This window comes from Balaenoptera physalus (assembly GCF_965194825.1).
Source record: "Balaenoptera physalus genome assembly, chromosome: 19".
In the NCBI taxonomy this organism is placed as follows: domain Eukaryota; kingdom Metazoa; phylum Chordata; class Mammalia; order Artiodactyla; family Balaenopteridae; genus Balaenoptera; species Balaenoptera physalus.
Genome location: NC_138900.1, coordinates 57,707,861 through 57,724,245, shown reverse-complemented (window position 1 = coordinate 57,724,245; position 16,385 = coordinate 57,707,861). Strand labels below are relative to the sequence as shown.

Here is a 16,385-nt window from a genome sequence, read left to right as displayed (position 1 = left end):
AGCAACTTAATAAACTGTAGCTGTTGTTGTTGTTATTATTGGCTCTTGTTATTTTGTCTCAGCCACTGAGCTCAGTGCCTGAGAGACGCAGCCATTCTTGGTGGGGAAGATTCAGGTTCGTGCTTAGGGTTGACAAAATCTTCAAATGACCCATTGCTTCCCCCGTCAAAGTTCTCAACAACGTTATATGATTTAATGCAAACTCTGAAGTAGCAATTAATCCAGGGAAAAGAAAAATGGAAAACAGAAGAATTCATCAGCACATGGCAAGAAGCTGAAGGAAGGAAGCCGTCTCTTGACCTAGTCAAAGCGCACTAGCAACCAAGCCTCACAACAAACCGCCACGAAGCCAAGTGTATCACGGGGGAAAAGTGGAGATTTGAACGCAAAACCAACTCCCCGTAATTCTGTAACCGATCCCCACTCCTTGGCAGAACCTGGCACGATCCAAACCCCAACCCTTTGGATCTAATTGCAGAGGCTTTTAGGCAAGTGTGCAATTATGCTCTAAGTCATGCAGAACTTGCTCGTAATAAAAGCGCCGCAGGGGGAAAAAAGAAAGCACTCCCAGCGGTGAGTGAAAGCCCAGAGGACAGAGGTGACCCGCAGAACTGGACCGGATGGCAAAGGAGAACTCAAATGGAAAGGTCAGCACAGAAAACAGTTCTTGGACTGAGCAGATCACCAGCACACGAGAGACCCAGAGCTGATTCAGAAAAGACACTCAGCTCAAAGTCATCAGAGGGTCTGACACAGGGACCTTTCACACAGAAGGGCAAAGGTGTTACCTAAAAACACAATTTGTGTAGCCTGAAAGCTACTCGGTTTCAACAGAAATGCTCTATAGGGATGATTTGAAACAAAAACGTATGCATACTTATATCTGTCTTTCGGATGTGATAATCGTGATAAATTCTGTGTTCATATCTGAAAACCTGATTCTCCTGGAAGAAAAATGAGCCCAAGGGTTCTCTGAGCCCCATTGTTTCTAAATGTCAAGGGAGGCTCGCCGTCGTGTCTGCGCTGCCTCCGTAGGCGGTAGGGTGGATCCTTATCTGAACGTGTCACCTGGACAGCTCACAAAGCCTGTCATACTCAGCCTTTTGGTGACAAATGCCCCTTCTCCCTAGATGTCAGCCTTTCAAAATGCACGTGGCGAAGTCAGGGTACCGGTGTGTAAGCACAGCCAGCGAAAGGGATACTATCAAGGCATCTGCACGTGCTGTCCCAGGTGGTCTCTGAAAGTCACACGTTCTTTTCACAGTGGTGTCGGCAAGGCCAGTGTGTCAAGTTTGGGGAGCACGGGCCTCGGCCCATCCATGGCCAGTGGTCCGCCTGGTCGAAGTGGTCAGAGTGTTCCCGAACGTGTGGTGGAGGCGTGAGGTATCAGGAGAGACACTGCAATAACCCCAAGTAAGGCTCCGACGCAAAGTCAGTATTTCTAAGGCATGAACCTTCAGCCTGTTACCTATTGCATATTTGTCTGTCTTGTTTATACCTGTTTTTAAGTGTAGTTTTCTTCCATCTGCTTAATAGCAATCAACGAATGAGGGTTTTACTGCTTGTATATAAAGGCTGTATGCACTGGGGGAGGTATGATGGGCAGAAACCTCAAAAGAGCAAAGGAGTTATTCTCTGTGTGACTCTGTTATCACGGACTCCAGTAATGGTGTGAATTACTTTCTGCATCTAAATTAGAGCTGCATGCCTGGGATGTTGTAGAACAGAGAAGCTTGGCTGGTAGACTCTGTATGTGTGTGTGTGTGTGTGTGTGTGTGTTTTGCAAACTGATGAACTGGAGAAAGTATGCTGATTTTTGCCTTACAGGAATGTACATCAACATGTGTTGACAGATCAGCCTGACTTTTCGAGAGAAACCAGAAATCCGAAAAAGTGTTGTGTGAAATTTCCCAATTTTTAAAATATTGACAACAAATTCAATTTTCTTTAGAAAAATAAAATGCTGGGAGGGCTAATCAAAACATCCCTGGGTTGAGATTGGCTTGTGGGCACCATCTGATCTGGTGGTCCTGGGATTCTGAGCTGCCCTCTGTGCTCTGTGAAATGAAGGTGGTTTTAGGTTGCTTTTATCTGCTCTAATTCGCATGTGAAACAAGTGTGAGATGTACATTTCCTGACTGGAGTGGTGATGTCGAAAGAGCTCAGAACTTGGAGATGGAAAGATATGACTCCACATAAGTGGTTCTGTCACTTATTAATTGTGTGGCTTTGGGAAGATGGCTTGAACTTGGAGGTTGGGTTTATGTATAAAATGGAGATGACAGCGCCCACCTCACATGGTCTGGGGGGATTAGAGATTGTGTCTGTAGAATTCCCGGCACACTGGGGAGCATCAAGTGGGCATTCGGCAAAAGGTTCTGGGGTCCATGTGGTTTTCTTCATCCTCATCCTAAGCTCGCCAGGAACACGGGTAACAGAGGGTCAGTCCTCAGAGGCAGCGGGCAGAGGCCTTCCTGATGAAATTGGACTTTGGAGAAGGCTATGGGGGTGAGAAGGAACTGATGGGACCCTGAAAAACTAGTGGATTTAATTTTACCACACGATTCGGTTGGTGGCATAGCATGGAGGTTGAGAACAGAGACTCTCAAGCCCAGGAACCCAAGTGGGCCTCCTGGTCCACCCCTTCCTTGCTAGGCGGCCTTGGACAGCTAACCCTCCCTGCTCTGGGTCCCTCATTTATAAAAAAGGAGATAATAATGGGACCTACCTCAACTGAGCTGGTACCTGTAAAGGGCTTTTCAGAATTGCCTGGCACATGGCAAGCATTGCATACATGTTTGGTGGATTGCAAATTTAAATAAATAATGAAATGAGAGCAAAAGGAAATTTTTGAAAAGACAAATAGTACTTCATCTGAGCTGGATCAAGAGGCCAGTTTGTTCCAAAATGTAAGGGAAGGTTTGGAGATGCTTTGCCCGTGGTTTGTTAGGTGCTTGCAATATCTCAGGCTGATCTAGGATCGCTCAGCTTTGGCACTCTTAACATTTTAGGCTGAACATTTTTTGTTTTGGGGGTTTGTCCTGTATGTGGCAGGGTGTTGAGTAGCAATCCTGACCTCTACCCACTCGATGCCAGTAGGCTGACTCCCCCTCCCCCCAACCTCCAAGTTACGGCAATGAAAATATCTCCAGACTTGGCCAAGCATCCTGTAGGGGGCAAAGTCATTCCCAGCTGAGATGATCTGCTCTAATCAGACCCAAGAACTAGGTCTAATGGTAGGGAGGCTTGTGATATATTTGCAGTTTATACCAGATTATTAAAAACACCCCCCTCATACTTTGAATGTAGCCCGTGTCTTGGTTAGAATTGTTAAAATCATTGTATTACTTTTCATTTTTGCAGCGTATTTCATGGATCTGGTTTTCATACATCGCAGCATTTTTACAATCTCGCTACTTTCCCAAGAAAGAAAGAGATTACCTAATTTAATAACTCTGCTGGTGAAGTGCATGAATGACGCCCCTGAGATTTAAATTAAAACCTCTCTCATATCTGTGGGATTGAGAACACTCATTATAGTAGAGCTTGTTCATGGAAAGAGCACACTGTAACTTTAGAGATGCCTATAAAAGAATTAATCACTCGAGTAGTTCCACGTGGTGCAGTTTTATCATTTTAAACAAGATTAAGGCTCATCAGAATTCTGTTTAATTATGCACGAAGTCACACATAAAACAAGTCAGTGATCGGCTGCTTCAAGACAATCGAATCAGTGCTCCATTATTTCCCATTGTTATCGTAAAGCTGTTTTTTTCTCCCTCTTTCAAGTTACTTATTTCTCGCTTGCTTCAGTTTAAACATTTGGTCTGTTCAGGTCAGCCTAACCATTTCAGTTTTTCACATGAAAAGCAATGTGAGCTTTTCATTGCACAGTAATGATGGTTTTCTCAGAACATAGTTTGTTTCATAAAAAATGAATTATTTCTGGTTGGGTCATGGATTTATCCAACTTCTCAGCTTCAAAAGAATTGAAAGGTTATCTGGTTCTGGAATGGCCAGTACCTGGCACATATGGTCCTTCTTCCTCGTCCCATGTCTGTGACAGACCCTTTTAATTGATCAAAGGCCCCTATCTTCCGCTGGTCCCCACTATGCCTCAGGAGCCTTCTCAAAAGATTTCTCCAGGCATTTGCTCCCAATCAGGTTAAAACAGATACATGAGCTGAAACCTGTTGTTTCATCTAGTTCTTTTGCAAATGGGTAGCCAGGGGAGACAGACGGTCCCATTCAGAGGAGCAGCTCTTGCTCGGGTCACCAAGCTGGACATGGGAGAGTCAGACCAAGATCCCACTGTCTTAATCCTTACAGCGAACATTTTGTCTGGGTCCCTGGAAGAGAGCCTCGTGAAATGCCTATACACTCTGTTCAAGAAAATTAATAGTGAAAATTCAAATAGTAAAATTGAAATAGTGATAAGTAAACTTGCTAAGGCATTCTAGAACTCTCCTAAAACATGAGTCGATTTGAGAAAGAATGTCATACCACTGGAGTCACAGTGCCAGGATAATCATTGAATCATATCTCTGGCCCATTTTTCAACCAGTAAATTCCGGGCTCAGCTGATTATCAGAATCACCAAGTGTGCTTTAAAAAACACTGATTACTTGATATTCCTCATCATGTATTTTTATTGAGAAAGCCTGCAGAGGGCCCAGGAATTTTATTTATGTATACGTGTCCGTGTGTGTATGTAAATCATATATATGTAAATATATGTGTGTATAAATATATATGTGTGTATATATGTATATGTGATCAGCCAGTCAGCCAACAATAACCATTTGTAGTCAGGACTTGGTAAATTATGCAGAAGCAAATATGGGTATACTTTATAGTAGCTTAATACAAAGAAAAAATCAGGAGCCTAGATACTTGTTTTCTGTTTTTGTTTTTGTTTTTAATGGTAAAGAACTCATTGTACCTAGGGACATCATGGTAGAATTTTCTGTTAATTTATCCTAATATTCATGTTCAAAGCTGCAGAAAAAAATGTATCTGTAATTGAGGATTTGATGGCAAAGTCCAAATTCTTGCCAGTCATTAAAAGTAGAAAGCACTTTAAAATAGTTACAATTTATTTGTGCTAGGCAGGCTGTAGACTCTGCCCTAAATTCTTTACCAACATTATCTCAGGTAATCGTCACAGCTGTCCTCATTTTACAGATTAGGTGGTTAACTAAAATTGCCTAAAGTTAAGCTGGGAAAGAGCAGAGACTGTCTCAATTCAGGTCTGCTTCAGTGGCCAAGGCCAGCTCCCTAACCACTGGACGACACTGTCTCCCTCTTGGTCTTCTCATGCCCCACCCCTCTAGCCTAACTCAGTTAAATGCATGCATGGCAGAGCAGGACCAGCATCCAAGAGAGCCCAAAGGTATGAGGTTGAGCTCTGTTCTGGCTCTTTCTAGACATGTGACCTTCACTGAGCACATTTTGGAAGCTCTATTTGCCGTTTTTCACTTCATCTATAAAATGAGGGGATGGCTATATGAGTTTTGAGGTCTTTCCCATGTTACAGTTCCTGAGTTGAAGAAGTCACACGTGGTCCTCTTTCACTCTATTGAATCTGAGTAGTCTAAATGAAGCTTATTTGTAAAATCTCCGACCAGAAAGGCTTGCACTGAGAAGATTTTAATTATGACTTATAAAGATGACCAGGAATAGAGTAAGGCTCTCATAAGGCACTTTAAGGTTTTTCTAAATGCTTTTCGGATAATGATTTAAGAAGTCTTCAGGGATTTAATCTAGCACAGTGACTGCTGAGTGTTTTAGTAGTTGTTCCAGAATGTTTTGAAATAGCTTAAAAATCTCATTCTGGCGGTGTGACACTTCCCGTTTCTGTTGAATCCATTTTAGCATAGGAGAATTTGATAAAATATGCTGAAGCAAATCCAGGGGTGTTTTATAGCATTCTTGTGCTTCCTAAAGAGACAAGGAATTTTAATCACAGAAATTTATTAACTTGGAGCCTTCTTTCATGTTACATGTTTGCCTTGAGCTTTTGTACGAGGTGATCCGTAGTTGGGTTTTAGCCTTAGGAGAGAACTACAAAAAAAGTGGGAGTGAAAAGAAGCAATTGCTTTGTGCCAGGAGTAAGCTGGGTAAGATGTCACTGGTAACTTTCAGTGTGGTGACACTCCTTTTTATTTTGCTTTCTGGTTTTTGCAGTCTGCCTAGCAAGATCTTAAAGAGCTTGCCATTAGGTCATAATTATTTATGTTCTAATGGGATTCCCCACTCTGGAAATCCATTTCCCATTGTGCTTGGCAGGAAAGGAGCAGGCCACCTGCAACGTTAAAAAGTGATTATGCAGATGAAAACAAGGACATGTTTTTCCCCCAGAGTTTAGAATCAGTTAGAATAAAGCACACGTGAGTCTGACAGTCATCAAACTATCAGCTCAGTGACTGACAAAGCTGGATTGGAAAATATGGCATGTAATATCCTCAGTGTCCTGACTGACCTTCTACATCAGGGGTCCCCAGCCCCCGGGCTGCGGACTGGTACCGGTCTACGGCCTGTTAGGAATCGGGCCGCACAGCAAGAGGTGAGTGGCGGGTGAGGGCGCGAAGCTTCATCTGCCTCTCCCCATGGCTCGCATTGCCTCCTGAACCATCCCCTGCCGTCCACCCCCCACCCCGGTTCCTGGAAAAATTGTCTTCCACGAAACTGGCGCCTGGTGCCAAAAAGGTTGGGGACCGCTGTCCTACATCACAGCAGGTGCATGGCAAGTTGTAGGAAGATTATGGGAGTGGTCAGAGATGGGAGACAAGCTGGGGAGGAGTTGGGTCTGCGTTGGAAGAGCTTTGATGCCAACAAAGGGGGCGTGTGTGTTTGCATGTGTAGCACACAAGCACACATCTACATTCACAAGAACATTTAGGTGTGTTTACAGATTGCCCTAACACATGAGGTGATAGGATGAGTGTCAAGAATATGCCTTCATCAGTCTTTATGGAAATCGCCAGAATGTAAAAATTGGCTCAGAGGTGGCAAGTAAGTTTGGTCTAACATGGCGATTGATGAGCAGTGGTAGTGGCTACCCAAGGGCTATGTCGAGAAAAGAAAGCAAAGAAAAAGAAAAATCCTTGATTGATTAGTTATGTCTGCCATGGGTATAAGAAGGGTTGGGACATAAGGGTAGTAGGCTACATATTTGCATTTTTGTAATGGACGGTATACACTGCATACACTGTGACCATGATCATCTTGATTGTCCCTCCTTATATTACTGCCTGTGACTAATAGCCTTTTGATTGCTAGTATTGAAGATCTTTAATTTTCTTTTTAGGCCTCAGTATGGTGGCAAGTTCTGTCATGGCTCCAGCCGTGTATATCAGCTGTGCAATATTAACCCTTGTAATGAAAACAGCTTGGATTTTCGAGCCCAGCAGTGTGCAGAATATAACAGCAAACCTTTCCGTGGATGGTTCTACCAGTGGAAACCCTATACGAAAGTGGCAGGTAATTTGGTCTCTACGAACCTCAAACAAATATGTCTCTATGTGAACAGTAACGTGAATGAACGACACAGAAGAAATTGCTGCCTGTGTAAAAAAGTTTCCATGTTTCCCTTTCATTCCCCAGACCCGTCCTGGCCCAGTTTTTCATTCACTTCTTTAGGTTTTGTTTATTTTTCCACACTTTTTTTTTTTTTCACAAGACACCCCTTTCCTCCCACACGTATAAGTCGAAGAGTTCATGTGTTTGGAATGTACTTATGTTTCTAAACTTACCTTTGACATTTCAGCAATTAAGTCTCCCAGGGATGTTAATTGAAATTGGTATGAATTGTCCAGACGAAAACTCATGAAACCATATATGCCCCATAGAGACACCATGCTTGGTAACTGAGGTGGTAGATGATTACAGGCATGGAAAGGCCTATTTGCAGAGTGTACACACACACACACACACACGCATCATGAATAAAAAATGTCTCTGTATTAAGTTCTTGGTACTTATTATACCTTAAAGTAATGGCTTGTATTTGACCTTTTATGTTGATTTGATTTGATTTTGGTTCAGCATCACAATTTATTTTAGTTACCCTATGTACGAAGTACAAGTACCAAATTTAACGTACTTTGTGTTACCTGTGCAGAATAAGCTGTCACCATTTTGGTTGTTTCCTTTCCATTTTTTCCATTCACTTGCTTTATCAAAACTCATCCACTCGTCCTTTGGAAAAGGGATAAACGTGAATCCCAAGTGTACATATGCAGAATGGGAAGAGACCAAATTTAACGATAATTCACGGGAAATAAGATGGAGCGCTGCTTCTGTGCGAAAGCTCAGAATGAACCTATATAATCAGTGACTAAAAAGAAGCTAATGTAATCAGAGACATCGTTATAACAAGTAACATCTCCAAATCAAAGGGGATGGTACTACAGCTTTGCTCAACAGCAGCCCAGCCGTTGCAGGTGCGTGAATCTAATTCTGTGTCCAAAAGCTGCTTGTCTAAAAGCACAAATTGGGACCGACATGAAAATTCTGAAATCTGTGTCTTAGGAGAAAGCAGTGAGGGACTGACAGATGTTGACTGTAGGAGAGAAACTAGTTACCTTCAAAAATTCAAAGAGAGATTGAACAGAGGGAGATTTCAATTTATTGGAAATTGCTTCTGAAAACAGAATTTATTCACATGCACAGAAATTCCTATGATTCCTATGGCCGTGTCCTCAGAGAGACCTTCCTTCCTGTCATTTTCTGAATCGTGTGCCCTGCTTTATTCTTCATTGCTCTTGTGCGAGAACTGATATTGTATTGGCATTTATTCATTATCTTTCTCCCCACAAGAATTATTAGGTTCCCCAGGGTTGAAGCCTTTGTCCGTTTTGAGTATGCTTGTATCTTCCTCATCTCAGACCAGCACTTGGAACATACTTATAACTTTTGGAACAAATGAATACATAAATATCAACTGTCCTTAATGGAAGCGTGTCCCATCCTGAGCAGTGAGTGCTCTATCACTAGAGACATTCTATCAGGAACTAAGAAATTATGTAGGAAGGGTACCATGCAGCAGGTTCCCATGGACATTTAATAGCCAAATAGCCACAGTTGCTCTCAGTTCTGACACTTGCAGACTTATTTTCTCTTGGCTGTATTCGCCCCTAATTCCATGTTTCTCATCTATGGTTCTTTCTCCAAGACTCTCTTGTCCTTCCTTTGCTTTGTCTTCTTGGATAATCCGTGGTCTTTCCCACATCTTCCTTTAAATATAGTGTGCACAGAATCTGTTGTTATCATTCTTTAGATAAGTTGTGGGTTGAATACATAAAGAGAAAGTGAAGCAGATAAACTTTGTGACTTATAAAATGGTTTTTGATTTCAAATTTCTTTCACTAATATTATTGCAGTTTTTACCAGGTAGGGAGCCTGGCATTTCATTCATTCACTCAACAGATGTTGACTGAGTACTTACTGCCTGGGAGACACTCTGCTAGATACAGAGGCGAGTACATTGAATAAAACAGAGACCCCAGGGACTTCCCTGGCGGTCCAGTGGTTAAGACTCTGTGCTTCCACTGCAGGGGGCACGGGTTCAGTCCGTGGTCAGGGAACTAAGATCCCACATGCCGCTTGGCCAAAAAATAAAAATAAAGAATAAAAAACAGACACCCCAGCCTTAGGGTTGCACATCCTAGAGTGCGAGACAGAAAAGTTAAGGCCTTCTCATCCTTCCCTCTTCTCCTTTTGATACTTATTTAAAATCGAAAAGACTGACCATGATTTGAAGGTCTGTGCCATTCATGCAGTTAGGGAAAAATCAGGGGAAGAATTTATTCATAAACGTAGACAGTCTTTGTCTTCCAGTGATGAGTTTTCTTCTTCTTGTTTCTTTTTTTTAATTGAAGTATAGTTGATTTACAATGTTGTGTTAGTTTCAGGTGTACAGGAGAGTGATTCAGTTGTGTGTGTGTGTGTGTGTGTGTGTGTGTGTGTATATATATATATGTATATATTCTTTTTCAGATTCTTTTCCATTACAGGTTATTACAAGATATTGAGTATACTTCCCTGTGCTATGGAGTAGGACCTTGCTATTTATCTGTTTATATATAGTAGTGTGTATCTGTTAATCCCAAACTCCTAATTTATCCCCCCCTCAGCTTCTGTGTTTCTTTCTAATAGACTAGTTCCTAAACTTTCCCAGGAACCTGTACTGGAAAAACTGAACTTTCTAGAACTTGTTAATTCCTGGGAATGAGGGAGAAAAAAGAGGGTAACATGTCTTCCAGCTCCCTAATCTCATATGCACGGGGTAGGAGGCGTGAGATAAAACTTCTATTAGAAAGAATTCCTAGGTGAGAAAGAAAAATAGAATCCATCCACATGGCTGCATATTTGGACCATAATAATTTCACTGCTTTCATATTTTTGACTTTGTCTTTTATTGAGAGGTTTTATGAAGCACAACCGTTTGCAAACTGTTTACACGTTTGTTGTAAAACTGTTATCAGGGATATCACACAGTCGCACATCAGGTCTCATAGGAGAAACGTCATCTGGAATTCCTGGCCAAAAAAGAACTGTTTCTGTTGGAGAAATAGGCACAATAACTGCTTTCTGGTAACAAGTGCTCTATAGAGATAATACTTCTTTGTTTTTGCCTGTGATACCAGAAACTTCTCAGGGACTTAATGATCAATAAAAATTACATTTTTTTAGCCTTAATGTTTAGTTTGTTTGCTTCCTCCTCCTTTTCATGATATGATTCTTTTCTATATGTTTTCTAAACATTATTGACCATATGCCTTTTTTCCAAAGTGCCTAGAATTTTCCCTCTTAACAGACTGAATAAATATGTAAAATAATCTGTGTCCTAAATCACAGTCAGCAGACTATGACTTGTGGGCCAAATCTGGCCCGTTTTTTAAAAATAACGGTTTATTGGGACACGGCAATAGTCCTTCATTTACATATTGTTAATGGCTGACCTCAGGGCCTATAAAGCCTTAAATATCTACCATCCAAGGAGGGTAGTGACACAACCCACCAGTCACGTGTATTATGGCTCTTACTCAGGATTAGAAAAATAAAATTCTCATGTATCAATGTTAAAGCAGACTTTATATGGATTACTAAAAGGAATTCATATTTTTAAAAGCCACACACATCTGCCCTCGGGCACTCCCGTGCACACACACCGCCCCCCCCCCCGAAAACTGTGTGTAACATTTTCCATCTTGATCATAATAGCTTTCTAATTAAATTTAACTCATCTTTTTGCTACTCGTGTCATTTTCCTATGATTTCCTCTTGACCATGACCTCTTTTGATCTCTTTGCTTCTAGAGGAAGATCGGTGTAAGCTGTACTGCAAGGCTGAGAACTTTGAATTCTTTTTTGCCATGTCCAGCAAGGTGAAAGACGGAACTCCTTGCTCCCCACACAAAAATGATGTTTGCATTGATGGGATTTGTGAAGTAAGAGAACATTTCTGCTTTGGGGTATACGGTCATGCTTGTGTTGCCTCCTATCAAATGCATAGCGTGAGAAGTGTTCCAAGAGATTCTTGTGTCTGGATAAAACAGGTGGTGTAGGGGAAGAGGGTACCATTTTCAAGTTGGATGTGAGTTTTATCTCCAAATTCCCTCTTAGTTTCTGCGTGACCCCCGTCCAGTGTTTTGAATTTCCTTTTCACTCTTTCCGCATATGGAGATGATGATATATCCTACTTTACACAGTAGTTGTAAAAATTCAATTAGAATGTAAATAATAGTAGTAGTAGACTTTTCTTTTGTGTTCACTAAGTATTTTCACTGTGTGATTAGAACCTCATAAGTGTGTTTGGAAATAGCACTTCTGTTTATTTCAGATTAGTTTTTCTTTTTCTTCTTGTATCCACTTTCTCTTTTGTCTTAATTTGATTGTGAGCTCTGTGATCTTTTAAGGGTTGTGTGTGTGTTCGTGGTGGGGAAGGGGGTGGTGTCCCAGCATTTTTATGTTTCACTGGTAGAGCTGGCCTGAATAAATTCCCCTCCCATTAGTAGCAATTGTGACGTTTCATTCCAGTTTTACAGATGTCTGTAAGTTATGTAACTTACCTAATCTTACATCCAGTAATGACAGAGGAAGGATTTGAATGCCTAGTCAAACTTGAGACTCTGCTTTTAACCATAAAGCTGCCCTACCTTCCTAATGTTCAGTAAATATGGAAAACCATGTACCTCTTAGTTATTCTAAGCTACTGGCTTCTCTAATCTTTGATTTTTCTCCCTTTTTTTTTTTTTGGTTACAGCCAGTGGGATGTGATCATGAACTTGGCTCTAAAGCAGTTTCAGATGCCTGTGGTGTTTGCAAAGGTGACAATTCAACTTGCAAGTTTTATAAAGGCCTGTACCTCAACCAGCACAAAGCGAACGGTAAGTGATGCGGCAAATTCAGTGCTGTCATTGGTGGGACACACCCTTTGCTGCTGAACAAACTTAAGTCATGCTAAGTACGCTTCAGCCTTTTACTAACTCATCTGACACACAGTAGATGGTGGCTTTTGGTGCTTACGCAAGAGCAAGGGAGAATTGGTGGGTTTTTCACGTGAGTAGTTTCATCAATACATACATCCCAGAGGGGTGTTCAACAAACGCCTTTCTGCTTAGCAATTTCAATATTCTGACCAGGCCACCATATGCCCCACGTGCATTTGTTAAACAAAGAGTGTATTATGGAACTTAGATGGTCCACACTTACAATGTTAGATGAATATTCGAAGAAATTCTCTCACTATCTTGAGTAGAATTGAACTTTGAGCCCTGTCTTCTGCACATCACAGTTGAGAATAGGTGGCTCCAAGTTTTTTCCAGGTAGATTAAAAATAAAAAGCATCCTTGAGTTGCATGGCCTTTGTGGTTCTGGAAAAGGGAAGAGTGTTTTCTGTCCACACACATGTGCTTGGGAAAAGTTCATCCATTTTCTCTCTCTGGTATTCCTACCACTTGGAAAATGAAATAACTGAGTGTTTTCACTTCATAAGAGTAGAAATGAATGTCAGCTGATGATCAGACACCCCACTCTGTAAAAATGGCCACTACCTGTCTCTGAGCCCATCTCCAATGCACGATGTGGATGTCAGAAATATTCTGTTCTTTTCCACTTAGAATATTATCCGGTTGTCACCATCCCACCGGGCGCCCGCAGCATCGAGGTCCAGGAGCTTCAGATATCCTCCAGTTACCTCGCCGTCCGAAGCCTCAGTCACAAGTATTACCTCACAGGGGGCTGGAGCATCGACTGGCCGGGGGAGTTCGCCTTCGCGGGGACTGTGTTTGAGTACCAGCGCACCTTCAACCACCCCGAACGCCTGTCCGCGCTGGGACCCACCAATGAGACCCTGGTCTTTGAAGTAAGCCCCTTCTCTTTATTCAGTTCTCAGTGCCTCTTGCGGAATTTATAGTGATGACCCCGATTTGAGCTAGCTTAAAAAAAATCCTAGTTCAAATTTGTTTCCTAATAGACTAAATCTCAAAATGCAAAGGGGAAAAGACAGCAATTCCATTTGGGGGAAGAGGGCAGGGATCCAATGGGTCCCGGAGAGAATGTGTTGATTTTCACATGCAGATGCCAACCTTTCACGGGTACACTTGGCTGTTCTGAATGCTGAGGAATACACAAGGAATCGTCTTTACATGATTCCAGTTTGTCTGTGTCTGCTGCTGGGATCATCCGTTGTGGCTGTTCGTCACATAGATCCACTGGCCTAGGAGGCAGAGTGATATAACAGAGAGCACACTTGCTTGATGTCAAGAAAGTTTTAGTCATAGCAAACCACCTTACTTTTGTAAGCTATCATTTCTTTAGAGGTGAGAAAAGAAGAAAAATAATAAGTGGGTAATGATGAGGTTCATAAAAGCAGCCACCATGTCTGCAAATGACTCTGTAACGCAATTATCATGGGTACATTTTCTTTGGTCCTCGTCACGCCTCTGGGTTTGCTTTTTCCTGTTTGTAAAATGGGGCTGATCGTGCGCTTTCAGAGGCACGTGATTTGCTTGAGGTTGTGTAGAAGTCGTGGCCACCGTGTACTGAGGACTTGTGTAACCAGGTGCTCCTTTTAGTCACGTGGAGTTTCAATTTCTCACTTGCAAAATTGGGATAGAAAACCTACCTCACTGACTTGCCAGAAAAATAAGCAATGAAATGTGAAGAAATGTTAAAAGATTTGCCTGACTCACATAGCTAGGAAAAAAGCAGAGTTGAACTGGAGTCCAGATCTTTTCCATCTACGAGTATGATATCTGCCCTCAGTCCAGTCATACTGCTATGCTCTTCTGGAATCAAGGAAACATAAGCTTAATTCAACTATTATTATTATTTAAGGTACTAGTCTTCAACATTTACTAAGGAAGATGAATAAAAAAAGATAGTTTAAAAGTATGACTACATATAACTTTTTTCCCCCTTGAAGGGACCTATTTTATTTTATTTTAATTTTTGCTATGAAATACATTTTTTTTTTTTTTTGGCTGTGTTAGGTCTTTGTTGCTGCACGCGGGCTTTCTCTATTTGCAGCGAGCAGGGGCTACTCTTCATTCTGGTGTGCAGGCTTCTCATTGCGGTGGCTTCTCTTGTTGTGGAGCACGGGCTCTAGGTGTACGGGCTTCAGTAGTTGCAGCACGCGGGCTCAGTAGTTGTGGCATGCAGGCCCTAGAGCACACGGGCTTCGGTAGTTGCGGTGTGCAGGCTCTAGGGTGCGTGGGCTCAGTAGTTGTGGCTTGTGGGCTCTAGAGCTCAGGCTCAGTAGTTGTGGCGCACGGGCTTAGTTGCTCCACGACATGTGGGATCTTCCCCGACCAGGGATCGAACCCATGTCCCATGCATTGGCAGGCGGATTCTTAACCACTGCGTTTTTTATTTTTTTAATTTTTATTTTATATTAGAGTATATTTGATTAACAATGTTGTGTTAGTTTCAGGTGTACAGCAAAATGATTCGGTTGTACATATACATGTATCTATTCTTTTTCAAATTATTTTCCCATTTAGGTTAATACAGAGTATTGAGCAGAGTTCCCTGTGCTATACAGTAGGTCTTTGTTGGTTATCTATTTTAAATATAACAGTGTGTACATGTCAATCCCAAACTACCAATCTATCTCTTCCCCCCACCCTTCCCCCTGGCAACCATAAGTTCGTTCTCTAAGACTATGAGTCTATTTCTGTTTTGTAAATAAGTTCATTTGCATCTTTTTTTTTAGATTCTCCATATAAGTGATATCATATGATATTTGTTTTTGTCTGTCTGACTTACTTCACTTAGTATGATAATCTCTAGGTCCATCCATGTTGCTGCAAATGGCATTATTTCATTCTTTTTAATGGCTGAGTAATATTCCATTGTATATAGACTAAACATAACTTTGGATTCTAAGTCAGATGTTGAACCCATCGTATGGTTAAGAGTACAGACTTGTAATTAGCTATGTAACTTGGACAAGTATCTTCACCTCTGTGTCACTTAATGTCCACATTTGTAAAAATGGGCAAACAATACCAGGTAACTGTCAGTGCTAGCATAAGAAGAATTTAAGATAACTTCAGTGCTTACAGAGTGCTTGGCACATAACGTTTCTAACTGTTACCATACTTCTGCCTTCTGAGCATATGACAGATATATTTTTAAAAAACCTAAACCTCAGACCATGCTGAGCAAACTGGCAACCACAGGCCAAATCCAGCTCCCAGATCTTCATAATTTTAAAAAAATGGATCAGAGGTTTAATATCAGGTGATTTCTTATAAAAATATAGATTTTGACGTCTTTTACGAAAAAGGAGCTTCTGGTCCCAGTAGATATTTGAGTTTGCAACCCTGGCCCTAGGTCTTGACCGTGAGTTAATTTCCCATTATCTTGTGAACTTGAGATACTAGGTCCTGTCATCTCTGTCTGTGTGATAGAAGGTCCCGCAAAGATTTCACAATTGAGAGCAGCTGTCTTTAGGAAATATTCTTCCAACCCTCTCAGGTCTTTTTGTTTTATATTGGAGTATAGTTGATTTACAATGTTGTGTTAGTTTCAGGTGTACAGCAAAGTGATTCAATTATACATATACATGTATCTATTCTTTTTCAGATTGTTTACCCATATAGGTTATTACAGAGTATTGAGTAGAGTTCCTTGTGCTATACAGTAGGCCTTTGTTGGTTATCTACTTTATATATAGTAGTGTGTGTGTGTAAATCCCAAGCTCCTAATTTTTGTGTGTGCATGTTTACATTTTTTTTTTTAACATCTTTATTGGAGTATAATTGCTTTACAATGGTGTGTTAGTTTCTGCTTTATAACAGTGAGTCAGCTATACATATATATATATACCCATATCTCCTTCCTCTTGCGTCTCCCTCCCACCCTCCCCATCCCACC

The 16,385-nt window shown here is 41.4% G+C and overlaps 1 protein-coding gene across 1 annotated transcript in view; it reads left to right on the top strand.

Moving 5' to 3' along the window:
- ADAMTS18 (ADAM metallopeptidase with thrombospondin type 1 motif 18) overlaps positions 1-16,385 on the top strand; it is a 425,082-nt gene that overhangs the window by 367,809 nt on the left and 40,888 nt on the right. Inside the window, exons 17-21 of the mRNA XM_082438969.1 lie at positions 1,265-1,413; positions 7,310-7,482; positions 11,322-11,452; positions 12,268-12,391; positions 13,124-13,368. Coding sequence (XP_082295095.1) covers positions 1,265-1,413; positions 7,310-7,482; positions 11,322-11,452; positions 12,268-12,391; positions 13,124-13,368 — 822 coding nt within the window. The remainder of the gene's footprint in view (positions 1-1,264; positions 1,414-7,309; positions 7,483-11,321; positions 11,453-12,267; positions 12,392-13,123; positions 13,369-16,385) is intronic.